The sequence below is a fragment of the Xyrauchen texanus genome, chromosome 1 (assembly GCF_025860055.1).
Source record: "Xyrauchen texanus isolate HMW12.3.18 chromosome 1, RBS_HiC_50CHRs, whole genome shotgun sequence".
NCBI lineage: Eukaryota > Metazoa > Chordata > Actinopteri > Cypriniformes > Catostomidae > Xyrauchen > Xyrauchen texanus.
In genome coordinates this window covers 41,857,617-41,874,845 of record NC_068276.1, presented here as the reverse complement: position 1 = coordinate 41,874,845, position 17,229 = coordinate 41,857,617, and the positions used below count along the sequence as shown (strand labels likewise).

The window sequence follows — 17,229 nt, the reverse complement described above, 5'->3', positions numbered from 1 at the left end:
CTGAGTGTGTGTGTATGCCCTGATGAAAAGAAAAACGTATGTGTTAAACTGAGTGATAGAAACAAGTGCATAAATCCTTACGTGGATTGTTTATCCTGCTCCTGCTTCCTCCTTACTACCTGACGTGTCACATTTAGATACATTTTCAACCATTATTTTGAGCTCAATTACTTCTGGTTTACAAATACATAGGCCAGACCCAACAACATATTTTATGTCTTTATTTGTACAGAGCAGCATTTGCGTATAAGTTTACACATACCTTTAAGGAGAAACATTTATTGCATTATTTTGTGTGTGCTCCAATCTTGCACATGCAAATCATATGTTGTTGATACATACCTGTGTGGTGACACTAATGCATTAATCTTCTTGATTGTTCTTTCTCATCGGTAAAATTTAATGTCCAGAAACAATCCATAGAAGAAATAATGATAAAATATTTTATATAAGACTTAAATGTCTGTAGTTCCTGGCGTGTGCAAGCTCTAACAGTGTGCATCAAGTGAGGATATCGCAGCTCATAGGCAACATCAGAACCAGAAGTGTTAGTAACTTGTTTTTTTCTTACAAGTTACGATACAATTAACCACTTATGTTTATCTTCCGATTTATCGTTTCATAATACCTTAGTGAAATATTGTCCAAAGTTTCTATCTACACTTATATGTTTTTCGCGGTCACATTATATTTGAATTTCTTTATCTCGTTGCTACCAGAGAAATACAATTCTTTATTTTCAGTGTCTCCCCCATATATACCATTGTAGAAAGGACAAGACAGGGGGCAGTGATATAGTCCACTAAGGTTCTTTATTTATTTGCCTTTTTATGTCTGTGCAGTCCTCTCCAATTAAATCAACATGTAACATAAACTTCTTCAACAGCAGCTACATACACTCTTCAGCTTCACAATAATAGTATACAAGACACGCCAGTCGCTGGTTACTCGTGTCATTCTCTCTCTCTGTCTGGCAGTTGTGTGGCTGTTTATATGCTGCTCTCCCCATGCTCACTGGAATTAGAGACAGGTGTTAGACATAATTTAGCTCAGGTGCAAGCATCTTTACCGCTTTCTCTCTCCGGACGGGCGCTTGACCATGCCTCCGCTGCCACATACCCCCACCGCCCAACTCAGGCCAGGGAGCCATCCGCCCTCTCCGGAACTACCATAGCCAACGTCACAGGGACCACCTAACTCCACAATTTCAGGAGGTTGAGGTGATATATTTCACGTGCGCCCCCTCTATCGGTTCGCTTTACCTCATAATCGAATTCCCCCTCTCGTTGTGTGACCTCAAAGGGTCCTTGCCACTTGGTAAGTAATTTAGAGCTCGATGTTGGGAGTAGTATGAGTACCTTATCTCCCGGTGCAATTCTCGCAGCTGAGTTCCCTTGATTTCTTTCAGAATCCCCAACCGGGAGATTCATTTGAAGAGTGCCTCTGCAACACTACATGCTGAGATGTTTCTCAGAGGAAATGCTTCCAGATATCGCAGTGCATAATCCACTAGGACTAATACAAAGCAATGCCCACATGCTGTCCGATCTAATGGCCCGACGAGGTCCATACTAATTCTCTCGAAGGGGACCTCGATTAACAGAAGAGGGCGCAATGGTGCTTTTGGGGTGGCTGGTGGGTTCTCCAGCTGACATTCATGGCACGCCATACACCACCTGCGGACATCGCCACCAATGCCCGGCATATAAAAATGGGCTATTAAGCGTTTAAGTGTTTTTCTTGCCATCGGATTATAGTGAGCCTACTGGAAAACCATTTACCATCAGCTCCACAGTACTAAGAGCTGGGTTGTATCTTCTTTTGTATAAGTGTCCTGCATCACTTATACAACCGCTCTTTTTACTGTAAAATAGGGATATGTAATTGCGACATTCGGGCAGAGTTGTTGACCATCAATCACTCTTACTTGGTCAAAGGCATGCTTGAAGATTTCGTCTCGCAACTGCTCCAGAGGGAAATTCCCTTTGAGGGAGGGACCACTGCCTCTCCCCCCCTACATAATCTTGACGTGGAACTGTAGAAGACGGCACCGGCTCCGCCTCCCCTGCAGAGCATCACACATTTCACATCTCATCACTTTTATGCAGGGTGGGTGAGGCGGTAACTAACCGCGGCCTTCACTCTATGCTTTGTTTCCCGGAACAACATCCACAGCTCCATCACAGGGCATTGAACTCGGAAGTGTCCCAGATCCCCACAACTCCAGCAGGCCGGCCCAGAGGCCACACCCGCACTTGCATCGGCAGACACTTCCAACTGAGGGGGGGAGCGGCGGGGCACTGTAGAGGCAGGGGTGTGTGCCCACCACCTTGCACGGGGAACTGGCCGTGGGGGTGGAGGCTCTGGAGAGAGAGCAGAGTGCAATGCCGGGCGCTGGTACTGGACCCATTCCTCCATCCCCATTAGCAGTTGACAAATCAGCTGCTCCAGTAACACCTGGTCGATCACTCCCCCGACGTCACGGTTCCCCACCAGCAGCAATTTCCATCACGTGTCTCGGAGCCATTGGGAGAAAGTAAACGGGCGGTCGGTCTTCCCCAGCTTCAAGGAGTGGAACATCTGGTGATACTGTTCTGGGCTATGACCCACCTGCTGCAGGACAGCTTTTTTTTAAGTCATCATAGGCAAGGAGATTCGCCGCCGGCAACTGTTGGGCAGCAAGCTGGGCTTTTCCGGACAGAAGAGGGAGGAGCCTGGCCACCCACTGGTCACGTGGCCAGCTCCAGATCTCAGCAGTCCGCTCTAACAAATCGAGGAATGCCTCGGCATCATCTTCCGCCCCCATCTTAAGGAGCGTGGGTGGTAGCAGGGGGCTGCAGTTGTCCGGGGTTGTGGCCGGGGCTATATCCTGGCCTAACAGGCTCCGGATCGCATGCCAGCCCTCTGCTTGAGCTCACAGGAACTCGAAGAAGCGGTGGTCCTGGTTTTGGCGCAGCTCAAGCAGTGCTAGTTGGTGCCCTTGATGTATGCCGGTGAGGACTCCATGGAGCGTACGTTTTCACGGGTTTCGGCACCACTGTAGAAAGGACAAGACAGGGGGCAGTGATGCAGTCCAATAAGGCTTTTTATTTATTTGCCTTTTTATGTCTTTAAATCAACATGTAACACAAACTTCAACAGCAGCTACATACACTCTTCAGCTTCACAATAATAGTATACAAGACATGCCAGTTGCTGATCACTCATGTAATTCTCTCTCTCTCTGTCTGGCGGTTGTGTGGCAGTTTATATGCCGCTCTCCCCATACTTACTGGAAATAGAAATAGGCGTTAGACATAATTTAGCTCAGGTGCAAGAACCCTTACCGCTTTCTCTCTCTGGATGGGTGCTTGGCCACGCTGCCACAACCATATATACCAAGCAAGTTAAACTAAGGGGGGATTATTGACAGAGACCCATATTATCTAGACTTTGAGGGTTTTAATGGGTCAGGGAATGGAATAGCAGAACCCATTTCAACAGGATTTGGCTGTTTTGATCCCACTCTAATGTCATGGTTGGAAGACTGAGCCCATGGGATCAGGGACTGGCCTAGTGGCATAATATAGTTTAATTGGCACACAAACCACTTTTGTGTGCCTGACTCAATCAACAAGAATCTACCCATCTCCCTCTTCAAACCCAAATAATGATGACCTAAAATCAGGGACAATGATTCTGCTCCATGGGTTAATATGGACTTCCAGGCACATTTGGAAAGCACAGCAGGTTGGCTTCATTGTGCTGCTGTAGATTAATGTTGAATACTGGAACTGCAGCTGTTAAAGGGGTCAATCAAATTTTCCTTGTTTTTTTACATATAAGAGGTCATTGTACTATAAAAACATACTGTAATTTTTAGAACTGAAAACTTCCTCCTTAATTGAAAAATAACATATTTAAACCAGGCTCCAGAAATGAGCCTTTTGGAATTTATGGAACTTGTGATGTCACAAGGACCAAATACATCTGCATATGACTGCCTCTTCAGCAAGACATCAATGCCTATTTTTAGTTATTGCACCCTTGGCCCCGCTGACTGATGCTCACAGTTAGTCACAGGTGAAGAAGAGGGAGGGCGTGTCATGGGAGATTCATCCAGAAGACTTACACGGGACAAAATTGTGTACTTTCTACATAAACCTGCACTAGATGAATGGTTTTGACCATTTTTCATCTCATGCCGCTTTTAAAAGACACCATGTAAAGTTTTTACTCTAAAAAGGAGGCCCCCATTCTGTGCCATCTTGCTGTTTGTTTGCTCTTTCGTTTGTGCTGCTATGAGCCTGGACCATTTTTGCACCCATCTGTGCTAATTTTATTGTTAGTCTTTTGTACACTTGCACTACATGGACGTCTCTGATCTTTCTGATGCGTTTCCTTCAAAGTGTGCTACGTTTTAAGCGTGGTACAATCGCAACTTTTAAAAACGCATCTCATTCTGCTTTGACCATTGACTGGGAGAAACACATTCAGTTGTGTGTGTAAACAAACATGGAATATGTGAGATGTTGCTCCTGTGAAGACCATCTGTTTTGGCCTGTTGAAGCACCCAAACATCATAGAGTATTGTATTATGTTTGTGTATTCAAACATCAATTCATCAGTTTGGATTGTATGTTTTTGCTCAGATCAGAGTGGATTGCTTGTGAAACAGACAAAATATGATTCAAGCTTTGCAAAAGAACTGCACTGAAAGATGAGACAGTTAAAACACTATAGGACCGCAAAAACTTTAATCAATTTCATTCATGAATATTTCATATGTCATGACTGTTTGATAGTTTATGGTGCTACTTGAGTAAACATTTGAATATATTCAGGCTTTACGTTATGTGTTATCCCTGAAATGTAGTTTTATAATGTTGTGAGTTTGTTAATTTTCTTCGGACTGCATTTCAAATATGGCTGTTTTGGAAGGGCTGCACGATGTTAGCCAATTAGAACAGTGGGTATTAACATTGAAGTCTTAAAGGGCTAGAGAGCTTAAAACCTAGCTTTGCAGATAGAAAGCCAAATACATTTTTATATATGACTAAATTATGACTGTTTTGGTGCAAAAAAAAACTATACTAACATTATAAGTGGACCTCAGGGAAGATAATAAAATATATATATATATATACATATAAACAAATACATATAAAATGACCCTTTTAAAGAGAGGCTGTAAGTGCTCACTCATAGCAAAAAATTGGGGATATTACATTTGCTATTTAAAAAGCAACCAAGTAATTTAATTTTTCTCCTTTTTACTCCCTTTTTTTCTGATAAACTGTATAAATTACATAAATACTGATATTTCATGTTATATGAACAATTCTAAACAATTACATTAAAATTGGATGCACAATACTGGTGACCCTATTTGTATTGGCAAATATTAGCAGGTTTTTACTTAATCTGCATTGGTTTGAATAGGCCAATATAAAAGGACTTTGTATAGCACTTCGTATACATCATTTAGCACAGATTTCGTAGGGTACCAACCCCCTAGGAGGATACCACCTGCCCTGGTTTATAGTATAAACTTGTATTATTGGCCATCATATCAGTTTTTCAACCACAACATACAAATAATATTTGCTGTTGGTATCTGGAATTTCTTACATAGGTGCATACCAAAGTTCTGTGCCAACTTCGTGAACTGAAATGAGAATAGATTTAGTTCTGAAGGAGTAGAGTGACTCTAACAGCAATTACAATCTAACAATCCAGCAGCATACCATAATGCTAAGTCCCACTTCTCTCACCTTAATCTCATCTTTGTAGCTCATGCAAGGTTGCTTCTTTTGAAGAGTGAAATTGTTAGTCATGCTTGCATACAGTAAGGGTGCTGTAACGATGCTGGCAAGGACGAAGACGATGGAGTGAAGAACCCAAGTGCAGTTTATTTAAATAAACGTGAAACTAAAAACCCTAAGAATAAATGAGAACTAAACCTAAACATAGACTTGGCATGGCATGGCATTGGAATGGCATGGCATGGCATGGCATTAACAAAAACAACTAAGTTACACTTACAAACATCAATACAAGACAAAGGACAACGGTAAACATGAGGGCTTAAATACATGACAAGGGGGAACATAAACCAATGATCAAACAGAACACTAAACAAGATAACAAGACTAATGAAACAATAAAACGATGAAAACAAGACACATGAACATGGAGGAAAAACAGGACATCACATGAAAAGGGAACCACATGACATGAAACAGGAACTAGACTTATCAAAACAAAAGACATGGAATCAAAACATGAACAAAAACACATCTGAAGATGACAGGTGCAATCTTGCATACATTTTTCAAAACGCACGCAGAATATTGTTGATTATGCCTGCTGGCTGGAGCTGTAAAATATAGCCATATGGGCAAACCACATGTACATATAGAGCCTCTGCGTCTCATTTGTCTAATCATCCACAGGCCAAGTATTACATTTACAAGGAGAAAAATCTCCACAGAGAAAAAGTTTGTCTCATATCATATTACATCTCAGACAGAAAAAAGGGAGCAAGATTATATAGTTTATTAGATTATTTGAGATTGCTGGGTATAGAAAGAGTATATGCAGGTGATATGAAACCAGGGTTCCCACTTCCCACCCTTTTTTACCAATGAAATTCCCACACTTTGCAAACAGTTCTGACCAATTCATGACACAAAATAACAACTCCCTCAATAAGACACCAATAGCCTATGGCTTGAGAGTAAGTTTCACTCTACACGAGAGCAATATCTAGCCAATAAAATATTTAAGATGAGAACAAGAAACATTTTGCTATATTCACTTAAAAAAATGTCCATGACTTTTATATACAGTAAATAAAAACATTATCAATGTCCATGACTTTCCCAGGCCTGGAAATCACAGTTCTAAAATTCCCTAATATATCCAGGATGAACATGACTAAGGGAACCATGTGAAACTCTGTATCTCTGTAGATACCTCATTGATCATTTTCTTAAATTTATCTTCGTGTAAATTATCTTGATAGACTGCTCCTTGTAATCAGATGGAAGAGATGTGATGGACCAGTAATCTTAACCAATGGCACAGACAGCGGTGAAGCACAACCAACTCAAGGATGTATGTCAGCATGGGTGCTCTTCCTCAGGGAGGGCAGTAATATTACTTATTCTGATAACCCGAAACCCAGAGCCGCCCATCGCTCATTTAACTGGAACCGTTTATGAGAGCAGCAGCGGGACATGCCTCACTGTTCTCACTCTGTAATTAGAATGCTAATGTGCTCGAAACAAACAAAACAAAGCCCCTCTCTACACCTTGGATTTGCATGAACTTGAAAGTAACCATGAAAGTCAATACAAGAGGGCACCAAGTTTGAAGACAGATAATTTAGCCTGTGTACGACACCATGCAGACCCTACTGACAGGAAGGGAAGCAACCACACATGATTAAAAAGGGCTGATGCAATAACAAAGGGATAATTTTCCACCACTTTGAATCTCGCTTTCTCCTTGTCTCCTCTGCTGATTCTTGTAGCTTCCCTCTGGGATGACTTTAGGAGGGTGAGTGTTTAAGAGTGGGCTGTAGTAACACAAATGGTGGATGTCGTTTGTGCCAATGATGCAGGATGTGGTATGATGGGTGTGATATTCCACAAGCACAACAGGGGTATACCCAGTGGGCTAAAGCCAGCATCACAGACCTGACTTCAATACAAAGATCTAACCAGCTGAGACAGCACCTGATGAAAGTCACAACAGGAAGGAAATGGCAGAGCAGCTGTCAATTGACAACACATTACTAACCTTTTAATTAGTCAAAGTACAGCAGCAATATTGACAGGGTAACGCACTTTTTACATGTTCATTGGCCCCAAAAATTATTTGTATACATAAGTCTTGCTTAAAAATGTGTTAATGTAATTGCATTAGATCCAAAACCTCATACTATACCATATAAAGTGGTAACCTTAGAGGGATAGTTCACCCAAAAATTAGTTCCCTGTCAAAAAGCTACACTTTGATGCTGCGCTAACTTAGCGCTTTGGGAACAATTTTAGGTGTGACCAGCTGTGAAAATGTGTGCAACACGTCAATGAAATTGACCAGAATTTATAGCCTCTGCTGGTGACATCATTGGATGCACCTGTAGCAGGGCTATATATAGATGAGTCACAGGTGCATTGTCAGATCTTTTGTCTTCAGATCACTCTGTGTGTGTGCTTCATGAGCCTGTCAGAAACATTCTACTTTCCTTTGTTAGGAGTTAGATTTTGTTAGGCAGTGCGCAGAAACCTTTCTCTTTTCTCAAAAAAAAAAAGAAAGAAAATAAAATTATTGAAAGACAGAGCAAGCGGTGTGTGTTCTCTTGTTTACGCTCTATGGCTGAGAGGGACACACATCAGTTTTATTTTGTATGTTTGGGGGCGGGGTGGGTGCGAGCATTGCGATCTGTTCTCAGTCAAAATGCTTCGCACTCGTCTCGCTTACTTCCAAGAGCCAGCACCCACTCATTCATCATGGGGCTCTCGTATTGATCTGGCTGAGGAGCGAGAGATGGGTCCGTCCCTATTGCTCGCTCTCTCCCCAGATCCAGCGGATCCTTCTCGTGAGCCTGAAGTGTGCTTTGGCGCCTCTTCGGTTCATGAGGGGGACGCTGAATCTCTTGAGTCTGCGGACTTTGAGCACCCACCTCTGAACATTCCATGCACAATAATAAAACAGCTGGAATTACTCAATGTTGTTACTCGGGCTGTGACCAGGCTGCAGTCAGACTGGCCACATGAATAAGAGACCCCCAAACGCTCCAAACTAGAAGACAGATTTCTGTCTGGTGGCCAAAAAAGAAAAGAAAAGGGGAATGCTATATCAGTTCCTTCCTTTCTTTGATGACCTCCTTGATGAGCTTTCTCGTTCATGGAGGAATCCTTATCTTCCTGTGTCTTTGTACCCTCGACGTCGACATATTTGACTATCGTGGGTGCTGAGACACGGGGGTATTCAGTGATGCCGCCGGTAGAAGAGACACTTGCGGGTTATCTATCGCCTGGCTCGGCATCATCGCTAAAGAGACCCACTCTCCCCAGAAAGCCATGCAGGACCATCTCCATGCTTGTGGGGAAGGCTTATCAGGCAGCAGGTCAGGCTGGTGCTGCCCTGCACACTATGGCAGTGTTACAGGCATACCAAGCTGATCTGTTGAAGGACCTGAGTGCGGGCAACATGGTCAACGAAGAGGCTTTCTCTGAGCTTCATCGAGCCACAGATCTGTCTCTCCGCACGACCAAGCAGATGGCTCACGCCATTGGCCAGTCTATGTCTGCTTTAGTCAGCACTGAGAGACACTTATGGCTCAACCTGTCGGGCATCAGAGATAAGGGTAAAGTTTTCCTTCTCGATGGCCAGGTTTTGCCTTCTGGCTTATATGGTGACACTATGAATCAAAATCAAATCAAATCAAATCAAATCAAATCACTTTATTGTCACACTACCATGTACACAAGTTCAACAGTAGGTGAAATTCTTGTGTGCAGTTCCGAGCAACATAGCAGTTATGACAGTGACAAGACATATACCAATTACAGTAAACAACATACTTACACAACACAATTTACATATCAAATGTACACATACGCAACACAATAATTATATTCAATGTACAGTAAACAATACACACAATATAGACTACACAATATACAATACAATAAGTATATATATATGAAGTAGTATATTGAGGAGAATATGTTGACAGTCCAGTGTGAGATTATAGATTAATAAAGTGCAATGCTAATTATTGATCCTGATAGATCAAGTGTTCAACAGTCTGATTGCTTGGGGGAAGAAGCTGTCATGTAGTCGGCTGGTGCGGGTCCTGATGCTGCGATACCGCCTGCCTGATGGTAGCAGTGAGAACAGCCCATGACTCGGGTGGCTGGAGTCTCTGATGATCCTCCGAGCTTTTTTCACACACCGCCTGGTGTATATGTCCTGGAGGGAGGGAAGCTTATCTCCGATGATGTTTCTGGCAGTTCGCACTACCCTTTGCAGGGCTTTGCAGTTGTGGGCGGTGCTATTGCCGTACCAGGCGGTGATGCAGCCAGTCAGGATGCTCTCTACAGTGCTGGTGTAGAACCGTGTGAGGATGTGGTGGTTCATTCCAAACTTCCTCAGCCGTCTCAGGAAGAAGAGGCGCTGGAGAGCCTTCTTCACAACGGCCTCAGTGAGGACGGACCATGTGAGTTCCTCAGTAATGTGGACACCGAGGAACTTGAAACTGCTGACTCTCTCTACCGGTGCTCCATTGATGGTGATGGGGCTGTGTTCTCCGTCTTTCCTCCTGAAGTCCACCACAAGCTCCTTGGTTTTACTGACGTTGAGGGAGAGGTTGTGCTCCTGACACCAGCGTGTCAGAGTGTGCACCTCCTCTCTGTAGGCTCTTTCATCATTGTCAGTGATCAGACCTACCACCGTATCGTCAGCAAACTTAATGATGGCATTGGAGCTATGTGTTGCCACACAGTCATGTGTGTACAGGGAATACAGGAGTGGGCTGAGAACACAGCCTTGCAGGGCTCCAGTGTTATGGGTCAGTGATGAGGAGATGTTGCTGCCCATTCTAACCACCTGACGTCTGCCTGACAGAAAATCCAGGATCCAGCTGCACAGCGAGCTGTTAAAGCCCAGAGCCCGGAGTTTCATATCAAGCTTGGAGGGCACTATGGTGTTGAATGCTGAGCTGTAGTCTACAAACAGAATTCTCACATATGTGTTCCTTTTTTCCAGGTGGGAGAGAGCAGTGTGTAGTGTAGATGCAATGGCATCGTCAGTGGAGCGGTTGTTGCGGTAGGCAAACTGCAATGGGTCCAAAGAGGGGGCAGAACAGAGTAGACGTAATCTTTGATTAACCTCTCAAAGCATTTGCTGATGATGGGGGTCAGAGCAACAGGACGCCAGTCATTTAAGCAAGTGATTGTGACTTGCTTCGGTACAGGCACAATGGTTGATGTTTTAAAGCATGTGGGGACTACAGACAGGGAGAGGGACAGATTGAAAATGTCCGTAAAAACACCAGCCAGTTGATTCGCACACGCGCTGATGACGCGGCCCGGAATGCCGTCTGGACCCGCGGCTTTACGGATGTTCACCCGTCGGAAGGATCGGGTTACATTCACAACAGAGACGGAGAGTGAATCAACCTCTGTAGCGTCAGCCGCGAGTGCTCTCTCCACGAGGGCGGTGGTGTTGTCCTTGAAACGAGCATAAAATGTATTAAGTTCGTCCGGGAGAGATGCAGCGGTGTTCACGGCGGAGTCTTTATTCCGTTTGTAGTCCGTGATGGTATTAATTCCCTGCCACATACTTCTAGAGTCAGTGGTGTTGAACTGAGCTTCAAGTTTGTGCCTGTACTGGAGTTTGGCTGCACTGAGAGTGTTACGGAGGGCATAACAGGCTTGTTTACACTCCTCCGTGTTTGAAGAATTAAAAGCGGAGGACCGCGCGAACCTCGCCGTTAACCCATGGTTTCTGGTTGGGGTATATCCGTATTGTTTTGGTTGGAACAACATCCTCTACGCACTTCCTGATGAAACACGTTACGCTGTCAGCGTAAACCTCGATGTCGTCATCAGAGGCGGACCGGAACATCTCCCAGTCCGCGTGATCAAAACAGTCTTGTAGCGTAGAGTCTGATTGGTCCGACCAGCACTGGATCGTTCTGAGGGTGGGTGCTTCCCATTTCAGTTTCTGCCTATAAGCAGGTAGAAGTAGAACGGAAGAGTGGTCTGATTTGCCAAATGGGGGGCGGGGGAGGATTTGTAGCCATACCGGAAAGGAGAGTAACAGTGATCTAAAACCCGGTCCCCTCGTGTGTTGAAGTTTATGTGTTGGTGGTACTTTGGTGCTATTGTTTTAAAATTAGCTTTGTTGAAGTCCCCGGCAACAATGAACGCAGCCTCAGGGTGCGCGGTTTCCTGCTCACTTATACACCCATACAGTTCCCTGAGTGCCCGGTCTGTGTCGGCTTGTGGGGGGGATGTACACAGCTGTGAAAATGACCGCTGTGAATTCCCTCGGTAGCCAGAATGGTCGACACAGAAGCATGAGATATTCCAGATCAGGAGAGCAGAAAGACTTGATGAAATGTACGTTCCTCTGATCACACCATGATTTGTTGATCATAAAATATACACCACCACCTCTGCTTTTACCTGAGAGGTCTTTCGCTCTGTCCGCTCGGTGCACGGAAAAGCCTGTGATTTCGATATCCGAGTCTGGAATCTCCGCAGCCAGCCAGGTTTCTGTAAGGCATATAACGCAGCAGTCCCTCGACTCTCGTTGGAAAGAGATCCGCGCTCTCAGCTCGCAGAGTTTGGCAGCGTTGCAACTTTGTGATGAACAGGTAGCATGGAAACTGAAGGTCTAGACCCATGACTAGATCTGAATGCATTTGATGGATATGAAAATGACTTAGCTTATTTCTGATGGAAGCGGCTGCTGCCTGAGCCGATGATTTTGCAGGAATCGCGGGGTGCACGCTCCTTCCACGCCTGGGTCGTGCAATGCGATTGAGAGAGTTCTCCTGAGTGAATGAGATATGTTTGCTGGTTGTTTAATCTCCATGGGTTTGATGTTGGCAGAAGTTGAGATGAAGTGACAACGTCGTTGGAAAGGGGAGGGAAGGCGGGCTTCCGGAGAAGTGCTGTGCACTGGTTATATGTGGCCTGGAGGCGTTGAAGCGCGTCTAGTTGCCTGTGTTTTAGCACACTGAAACAGAAATGTGATAGATTGTGAGCAGGCTTATAAAGCAATGGCTTACGTGCGATTGGCTAGGAATTGCCCCGCTAATGAAGTGATGATGTACAGCTGCTAGTCTTCCCGCTAGAACTACGCTGCACTACGTTGCACTTCCATTTCTTGTGACTGTGCTAGGATCAGCCAGTCGTCTATATAATTCAGAATGCGGATTCCCCAGAGTCGCAAAGGAGCCAGTGCTGCATCCATGCACTTCGTGAATGTGCGGGGAAAGGTTTTCTGTGCACTGCTTAACAAATTCTAACTCCTAACCAAGGAAAGTAGAAAGTTTTAACAGGGTTGAGAAGCACAACACACACAGAATGGTCTGAAGACAAATGACCTGACGATGCACCTGTGGCGTATCTATTTATAGCCCCTGGTACCGACGCATCCTGATGATGTAACCGGCAGAGGCTTTAAATCCTAGTCAATTTCATTGACGTGTTGCACACATATTCACAGCTGGTCACTCCTTAAGACGTTCCCAAAGCACTAAATCAGCGCAGCATCTCGTTCCACTTTTTCAGGGAACAGGGGTTACAGTTAAGTAAACCGAGATGTTAGCTCTGTGTCCTCTTAATTCCCTAAAATATTAGAATTAGCGTCATGTCAACTCACTCGCCAACGCTTTTATCCCTCCTCCTTTCTCCTCACTCTGCCACATTTCTTAGCCATGTTTTGAAGTCCTATTGTATTATCATTGGTGTAAGTGCATACAATTTCCTCTGTCTGCAAGCAGTTTAGCGAAAGATCAGGCCAAATTAGCAGATGTTGTAAATGCCCCATGGCTGAGGGCACTGGCTGTTCCTTTCAACAGTGTTTAAAAGGGGACAGTGGCCACTTACAAGTTCATAATGTCAGTGTAATCACACACATTGCCTTAGGTTTTACAATGGTGGTTATATTATTATTATTGCAATAACAAAAGATGAGATTCTGATTTAAAATCTAAGTACTGTCCCAGCAAGATGTTCTCCAGTCTGGGCCCCTTGGGCATATATTAACATTCAGGATCCATCCATTTTACATTGAATGGACTAGCCATACTCATTTTTATTGGGATTATTTGTTCTAGTTTATAGAGAATGATCCTTGCTGCCAGGTGACCTGTCTTTACATTATTCAGCAAGGACATGTAATGGTATCACTCTTAGTCAGATGTGTGTGTGAAAACACATTTAAAATCTTTCTAAGAGCTCTGGCCCTCAGAGTAGTAATTTACACGCTTTATGGTTTGTTTGTGCGATGACTCTAAGCTCGTTCAATCATCCAGACAATATGAGGAGACAAAACAGCTCACTTTAAAACAACACTGCTTTATCAACTCAGTTTCAAGATAGCCCAGTTGAATCACAACTTAGAGGCACGTTGCCATGGTTTCTGTCTCGACCCCCAAATAGCTGCCTACTGTTCAGTTTGTTTGTTTACTCCTCTGGATAAAACTGCCATCAACAGCACAAGTCTGTAAACCAACTATTGTGCAAATGTTTGTATAACTGTGGTCTGTTACTTGTAGAGATGTGTTTGGAAAGTAAGAAATACCAGTTAAAGGATAATAGGGAAATACGCATAGGTGAAAAATCCATAGACTGGAAAGATGATATTTCAGAAAGCTTCAGCAAACACTTTGAATACATTTTAAAAAGTGAAATGAAGACTGCCCATTCGCTTACCTGAACAAATCAGTTTCATCAATATGTACTCCCTGCAGTCTTTCCTATAGTAACATCTTAAACGGTTCACCAAGCAGCTTCCAGGTCTGACCTTCTCCTTTTTGCAAAGAAGGGTGATGTTCTCATCTGCAAGAATGATGAAGTGAAAGAAAGGAGGTATCACGATGTGCGAAAGCGACAACCACCCTCATTTTTAAAAGGCCATGTTCACAGGCCACACATACAACCACAGGCTATGCATACCAGTTATCACATTGGCATCTTCATTCAAGCCATAATACATCATCTCAGTTCAGAGGGTATGTATCCACACAGATACAATAGACCTTATTCAAAGTAGTGCCATCTTTAGTGCCAACTTCAAAGTAGAGATTTTCTGCCCTTTAACTGCAGCCACACAACTTTAAAACTGAACAACAGCTAATAATCTAATGCCATACATAAAACCTGCTAACCTACAGCTAACCTAAAGCAACTATCTGCCTAATTATTCAGGATTCACAAATGCTTTTGAGATAACATGTAACTCAAGAGTACTCACATGCAGTGGTGTAATTTTTTCCAGACTTGATTATATCTGAAGTGGTGAAAACAAGAGGACAGTGCAGCAAGAGAACTGGAAATTGAAAGAAAGAAAGAATAATTTAATTATAAAGCTCTGCTTGTGTAACACTGAGGTTAACAACAAAGCTTTACATCTCATGGGATCTTGGTATCAACAGGTGCAATCACTCAGAAATAAGAGAGAACAACTGACTAAGGGCAGCTGCAAACAACAACCAACAGCTTCAACCAACTAAACACTGGTCATATAAAGACAAAATATGGTATTTTTACAGTAAAGGTCTCAAGGTGACCTTTACTGTACCTTAAATAAACTTTAAAACTAATTTTGGTTACATAATTGTACCCCAAGAACATATTGTGTCCCTTTAAATGTACATTTGTTTGTTTAATTCCTCTGGGAATAAAAATGTACCTGTACCTTTTTGTCTCCTTAAGGTTTCAAATAATAGGGTACCAACCCAGTAATGCCCATTTTACCTTAACATTGTTTATTTTAGATGTTTATGCTGTCAGATAATAGCTTCAATCATTAGGCAGTACTAGGTTATACAAATATGCAACTCATTATAAAAGCACATAGTAACAAGCGAGCGAAACACGTTTACATTATCCTCATTGCAGGATTGCATTAACTTGCGAACTACTGAAATTGTTGGTGTTACTAATTATGTTTATGCAATGTATTATTTAAAAAATGTAATGCCTACAAGTGAGTTATCACGAATTAACCTAGCTTATATTTGAATTTATGAAATTATATAGCAGTCTTCAGCATTAAAAAACAGATTATGAACCATCAATGATAGACCTTTTGACATTGCCACAAATTCCAGTATGTTATGTGCTTATTAGAGACTGTCCTCACTGCGGACTTTAGCGCGATGATGTAGTCGATTTCCATGACATACTTGATGTTTTTAATGTGCACGTGCACAGCTACAATACATATTATATTAGATTCTCTTTAAAATAGTATATTATTTAGTGTTATCAGTATGGCATACGCAGTTTTGTTTGACAGGTTATAATTAGTGGCTAACTAAAAGTTAGATTAAAGCTGCCGATAGACATCTGTAACTGTATAAACTAAAATTCATCAATATAACAAATGTTATTTTCCCTCTAGTAACAAGTTTGGTGCTTATTTAAAATATCGGATATAGGCTATACATTCTTTTGTATTTTATCTCCACGAAACTGCTCTACGTCATAACCCCAACTAACTACATTTCAGTATAAAAAGTCCACAGTCTCTGAAATTAAAGAAGTTAAAGGAGAACATGCTCTGCATCACTTTAAAGCGAGGAACAGGTGAACCTTACACGCTTGCAGAGAAGAAAATAGCCCCATGCAACTGTAGTGGAAGTCTTTCTTGGATTATTAATACATACAAATAAAAAAAAAAAAGCACAGATAGATCCAAAGCTCCAGCTGAATTTTTCTCTTTGCTATCCTCACGCAGGCGTGCTTTTCCCACATTGCCGCGCATTTAGGTCCATTACAATTCTACATATCGACATGTATACTGCATGGCATGCATAGCCCGTGTGCTTCAAAATCATGCACGGAGCTGTGCGGACGCCGCGTTACTAGCGAATCTAAGATGATTTCTTTCTTGATAACGATGCTAAAGTGAAGAGAGTGTAAATACTGTTACTATTGCGATCTGATCCCATCATTGGATAAACGACGTTCAGTTCTGAAAGCAAGGCAGGATGCTGTGACATAACAGAGCGCGCGCAGCACTCAAAACAGACTGTAACATTGTGAGTGCTTGGTGTTTTTAGACAATGCATATTGAGGGCACACATTATGAGGGCACAAGTTAGTTAAACATGAGAATTATACTGGGTGGGTAGATATGCATAGATACAAAGTACGCAGATTTGTATATTTAACTATTGTGTCCTTTAAAGATGTAACTTTCTGCCCCAACTAAGATACAGTAAATTGGTTACAGAATTTAACTCAAAATGCATGATCAATTATTTTTATTGCAGGCTTAGTTGGCCATTTAGGACCACTGATATGTTTAAAATATTAGGTAACACTGGGAGAACATCAATGAGAAACCCTTTGAATTTCCAAATGAATGATTTATTCCACAAATATTGAAATAACAGACTAAAAAGTCATTAAATGTTTAAAAATCATTAAGAACCCTTATAGAACACATCAGTCAGTCTGAGTTGAAGATTTGATCACTCTTTCAGGTATT

At 42.6% G+C, this 17,229-nt stretch overlaps 1 protein-coding gene across 2 annotated transcripts in view; it reads right to left on the bottom strand.

Annotated features, from left to right (window-relative positions):
- LOC127650632 (protein BEAN1-like) overlaps positions 1 to 16,751 on the bottom strand; it is a 75,570-nt gene extending 58,819 nt beyond the window's left edge. Inside the window, exons 1-3 of one of the 2 annotated variants that reach the window (XM_052136194.1) lie at positions 16,334 to 16,751; positions 14,986 to 15,060; positions 14,445 to 14,570 (exon numbers count right to left, since the gene is read on the bottom strand). In XM_052136194.1, coding sequence (XP_051992154.1) covers positions 14,445 to 14,570; positions 14,986 to 15,060; positions 16,334 to 16,361 — 229 coding nt within the window. In that variant the 5' untranslated portion in view covers positions 16,362 to 16,751. Of the gene's footprint in view, positions 1 to 14,444; positions 14,571 to 14,985; positions 15,061 to 16,333 lie in introns of those variants that run through there. The other variant, XM_052136204.1, reaches the window with a different exon arrangement.
- Positions 16,752 to 17,229: the final 478 nt, after the last annotated feature.